The sequence below is a fragment of the Neomonachus schauinslandi genome, chromosome 4, assembly GCF_002201575.2.
Source record: "Neomonachus schauinslandi chromosome 4, ASM220157v2, whole genome shotgun sequence".
Taxonomy (NCBI): Eukaryota; Metazoa; Chordata; class Mammalia; order Carnivora; family Phocidae; genus Neomonachus; species Neomonachus schauinslandi.
In genome coordinates, this window is record NC_058406.1 from 187,416,673 (window position 1) to 187,421,387 (window position 4,715).

General features: G+C 65.1%; 1 protein-coding gene across 1 annotated transcript in view; it reads right to left on the minus strand.

Moving 5' to 3' along the window:
• PLEC (plectin) overlaps window positions 1-4,363 on the minus strand; it is a 53,654-nt gene extending 49,291 nt beyond the window's left edge. The window contains exon 1 of the mRNA XM_044914700.1: window positions 4,183-4,363. Coding sequence (XP_044770635.1) covers window positions 4,183-4,363 — 181 coding nt within the window. The remainder of the gene's footprint in view (window positions 1-4,182) is intronic.
• Window positions 4,364-4,715: the final 352 nt, after the last annotated feature.

Here is a 4,715-nt window from a genome sequence, read left to right on the forward strand (position 1 = left end):
GAAACTGAGAATGTTCTGGGCAGAGCAGTGACCATGAAGGGAAGACTGGGGATTTCCAGGGGGAGAGCCAGGGAATGAATGACATGTCCAGGGTGGGGCCTGGGGTGTTGTGGGGGAGGGGATCACTTGGGGGAGGGGCTGAGTGGCTGGACTTTGGAGGGGCAGCTGGGGAAGGAACTTCTCATGGGGGGGCTGGGGGAGGGGGCAGTGAAAGCGAGCTTGGGCTAGAAATCAGGAGGCAGAAGCCAAAGCCCTTCATGGGCCCAGTGAGGGACCAGGAGTGCTTGGACAGGTCTGGGGGGCAGTCCCCAAGGCAGAGCCAGCGAGTGCTGTGCTGGGCCCCAAGAGAGGGGGCCTCGGCCTCCTCCCCACCTGCACACGGGCTGACATCAGGGGCCATGCCTTCCCTCCGTCCCTCACGGTGGCCCTCCACCTCCAGGGACAGGATGGGCCAGGACCTTGGTCCTCTGGTAGGTCCAAGGGGTGCACAATGGTCAGACCTGTGGCCCACAGCCCAGCCACCTATGGCCTCCTCTAGACTACTCCTGGCCTTGGCAGCAGCCCTGGGCTGACCATAGGCACCCACCTAGCCCCTTACTCAAAGGAACTGAGGAGTCAGGGGGCTGCCGGCTATGACCCAGAAGCCCTCCGACGCCTGGGCCTGCGTGCGAAGCCCCCAGCACTCGCTCTCCTACTTAGCGATGGCCAGCTGCCAGTGCCACACGACTGGGGAGCTGGGCCACAACAGCACTGGCACGTCCACGCTCTGCACCCTCGGGCACGAAGCAGGCACGGGTCGCCCACTGCCCTCTTGTCAGCCTCCAGCCACCATGCCCAGGAGGTGGACATGGGCCAAGACCGCCCAGTGGGTCCAACATCAAGCCTGGCATCCAGGGAGGCTGGGTTGGGGAGGGCAGGCACCGAGACAGGAAAACCCCCAGGGACCTGTCAGATCTCCCTCCTGGGAGGCAGATCTCCACCCCAGGGGCTAGAGGGAACACGGCTACTCAGGTCAGGATGTTTCAGATGGATGCCCCGGACAGGCTCTGGACCACACGCAGCCCTGTGCCCTGATCACACCAAGGAAGATTCTGGAACAAACCACTATGTACTCTGTGTATATTCTGTGTAGGTGTTCCTACTTTAAACAGAGTGGCCACTTCATAAACAGTTCTTTCCTGGGGTATGCCAGGAAAACTGTGGTTCACATGGGCAGCTGCTTCCTTGCCCAGGACCTGTCCGGATGGGCCCTCCAAGGCTGGGCCAGCTCTGGGAGGTAAGAGCAGCAGGCCGGCCCTCTCTACACTTAGGCTCCCTCCCTCAGGAGCCCACTGTCCCAGGAGCATCTCTGGTAGGACCAGGCCAACGGGGTGACCACAACGCTGGCAGATCCACACAACACAGCCACCTTGCCAGAGATCAAGCAGAAGCTGTTAGGGGAGGGTGGCCTGGCAGGGACGAGCCCTAGGCCCTATGAAACCTCTCCGTGCCTGGAGGAGGTCAGTGGGTAGAGAGCAAGGCGAGGCCCGAGCAGGACCTCTCTCCCTGAGCTGCCCTTGGGGGCAGAGCCAGCAAAACCAGCCATGTGGAGCTGGAAACAGCTCTGGTCAGCTCTGCCCAAGGCCCCCGCCTCGACCCCCTCCAGCAACTCACTCTCAGGGCCCTAAGCCTGTGTGGGCCAGGAGCCAGGGCTGTGATGGTGCCTGCTCAGAGCCCAGGGACCCGGGCAGCTGGGCTGGGGTGCGGACTGCTGACAACAGCGAGGGCCTGGGCAGGTCCAGAGACCCCAGGGGGCCGCTGGAGCAGGGCAAGGGGGTCTGTCAGAGACACAGAGCCAGTTCTTCTGAAAAGGAAGAGAGGGTTGGCCTGTCTTTCCCAGCCCACAGCTGCCTGCCCAGGGGACAGAGAAGGGGTGTAAGGAGGTCCCTGCCAAAGGAGGGTGGCAGCCTAGGGGCTGGCCCGTTTGGGGATGTGAGGAGAGGCCACAAGTATGTGACCCTCTGCCAAGTGCAGCAGCGGCCCCCACCCCACGGGGGAGGCACCCTGCTGAGGGGCAGGGGAGGGCTCGGCCTTGACCCACATGTCTGCTGGGCACAGACTGGGGACACTGGACACTGGCCCCGCGAGCCCCCGCCCGCGGCGCGGCCCACCCCACCACCCTCGCCGCGCGATGCCCTATTAAGGGCATGACCGCGGGGGCTCTGCCGGGCGCTGCTGCCTGTTCCCTGGGCGCCGCAGCCGCGGGTGTCGAGCGGGACCGGCGAGGCGGCGGGCTGGGCTGTGCCTGGGCCGCGATCGGACCGGCCACGGCGGACAAGGGGTCAGAGGCCGGGCTGTCAGGCTGCAGGACCTGCCAGGGCCCAGCCGAACGGCAGGTCGTCCGCAGGATGCGCGGGGCCGACGGCGCCATACCTTTGTACTTCTCCCGCACCTCCTCGTAGGCCTGGATGAAGTCCAGCTCGTCGGGCGGCGGGCCCGGCGGCAGCAGGGCGGCCATGCCTGGGCGCGGGACGCGGCGGGCACTGCGGCGCAGAGCGGCCTCCAGACCGGGCGGCCACTGTCCCCGCGGCCGCGCGCCGCTTAAAGGGGCGGCCCCGCCCCGCCCCCGCACCCAGGATGCCCCACGGGCGGGGCGGGGCCGGGCGAGGGGCCAGGGGGCCAGGGCTGCGCCGGGCGGGCTGGGCACGCTCCCAGCCGCGGCCCCACGCGCGTCCCGGGGGCGCACCCCCCTCCCCGCCCCCGGCCGGGTCCCAGTCCCTAGCGGCCCCTCCCTCGCCGGCCCCGACCTCTCCGGCGACCTCACCTGGCCGCCCTCAGGCGCGCCCCTTCCCTCCTCCCTCTGCCGCTACTGAGAATCCTCCCACTGCGAGGCTGGAGGTGAGAGTTGCTACCTTCGATATAAAAAGAGCCCTCAAATCACAAAAAATTTAAGTAAGTATAAAAGGACTAAAATAGGCAATGTGCAGCAAAAAGAAAAAAAAAGGTTTGGTAAAACTAAAAGACAAATTCTTTCCCACCCATGAAATGGGCGAAGACCCTGTGTCCCAGGCGGGCAGATGCCCTCCTTTCTGGAGCGCGGGGACAGTGTCCGTCTCTAACCTTAACTGCTGCAGACGCTGCGACCACAAACCCCACCGCTAGGGATCAGTCCTGAGGTCATCAGGCTGGGGCCCTGGCTGCAGCAGAGCTCCCGGCAGGGAGAGCTGAAGGCCCCCCCCCCCGGACAGGGGCGGATGCTGAAGAAGGGGGGGGGGGGGGGGGGGGGCGGAAAGACACTCATGATTCGCTTTCACGTGGGTAAAAATCCTCCTTTAAAATCCACATGTGATACACCCACACACCCCTCAAGCTGTCCTGAGCCTCTGCGTTTCCTGGAGCTGTTGCTGGTCCTCCCACCCACAGAGTCCCTCGCTGCCCGCAGTCCTGTCCTCCGTCAGCAGCTGGCCTTTCAGGCCTCTGCCCACCTGCCTCAGTGTGCGCTCCCAGCCACCTGCCGGGGCGGCCCTGCCCTCCACACGCTGCACCCTCATTCTGTCCTCGGGGGGGTGGGGTCAGCACTCTGCAGCCTGGGCCGAGGACCCTCAGCTGGCTCCTCCCTTTCCCAGCACAGCCAGCCTGATGGCCTCCAGCCTGGGTCACCCACTTCCCGGGGGGAGGGGCCCACTCTCCAGCTGCCCCACCCTACACTCTCAGGGGCCTCTGGCTGGGCCTCTCCCATCCTCCTCCACAGATGGGCAGCTGCTGGAGGCCAAGGCAGGACCTGGCTCACGGAGGTGCTGCAGCCCTAGCCAACCAGGTGGCCCCTCCTCTCCCGCTCCTGTGTGCTTCCCCACACTGCTACTGGTGGCAGCCAAGAGCAAGGGGCCTGGAAGGCGGCTCTGCCCCAGAAGCCCAAGAAAGTATCATGGCACCTGGGCACGGGCTCCTTGTCATGAGCCAATGATGGTGCCACCGCCTGGCCGCAACCTCAGGCCTCAACCTTAGGCCTCCTGCAGCTGACAAGAGGGGGCCAGCAGGTGGCGCTGTGGGGCCTGCAATCACCTGCCACAGAAGAGTCCGCAGGGGACCAGCCGGTCAGCCTCCCATCCCGGTCCTAACACCCGCAGGTAGCCGACAGCAAGTGCTCAGCCAACAAGCGAGTGCTGATGTCCAAACTGGGCAGACAAGGCCCTTCAGCGTTACCTGCAATGCGGATGACTGCCCGCTCGGCAGGGTCCAAGACACTCCCGTTGCCCCCGGAGCCCCCTCCACTTCGCCGGCTCCTCTGTGTTTTCCCCAGGTTCCAGGGCAGTGTGTCCCCAGGGCTGGGCGAGCCGCTGGCATCTTCAGCCACTGGCCGCCCCTCGTGGTCCTCGCCTGACATGGCCTCCTGGAGAGGGAGCAGGAGGGGGTCACACCTCTGTGTTTAGGGGGATACTGCACACCAACCAGATACTTCCTTAATCTAGACATTGACCACACCCTTTCCACCCTAATCACCTAGACACTGACACCCACTCCCCTCCTGTGTCCCACTTCATCCACATACTGATCCCCCCAACCCAGACATTGACAACTCTGCTCCCGCCCACAACTGGCCTCACTCCCTCCAGCTCACCCCGGGACAGCCGCACAAAGACACCCCTCCCCCCAGCACTGACCTCACTCCCTTGTCTATCACCAGGACACTGGCCCCTCCACACTGTCAGCCTGGGGGCTCACCCCATCACTCAGAC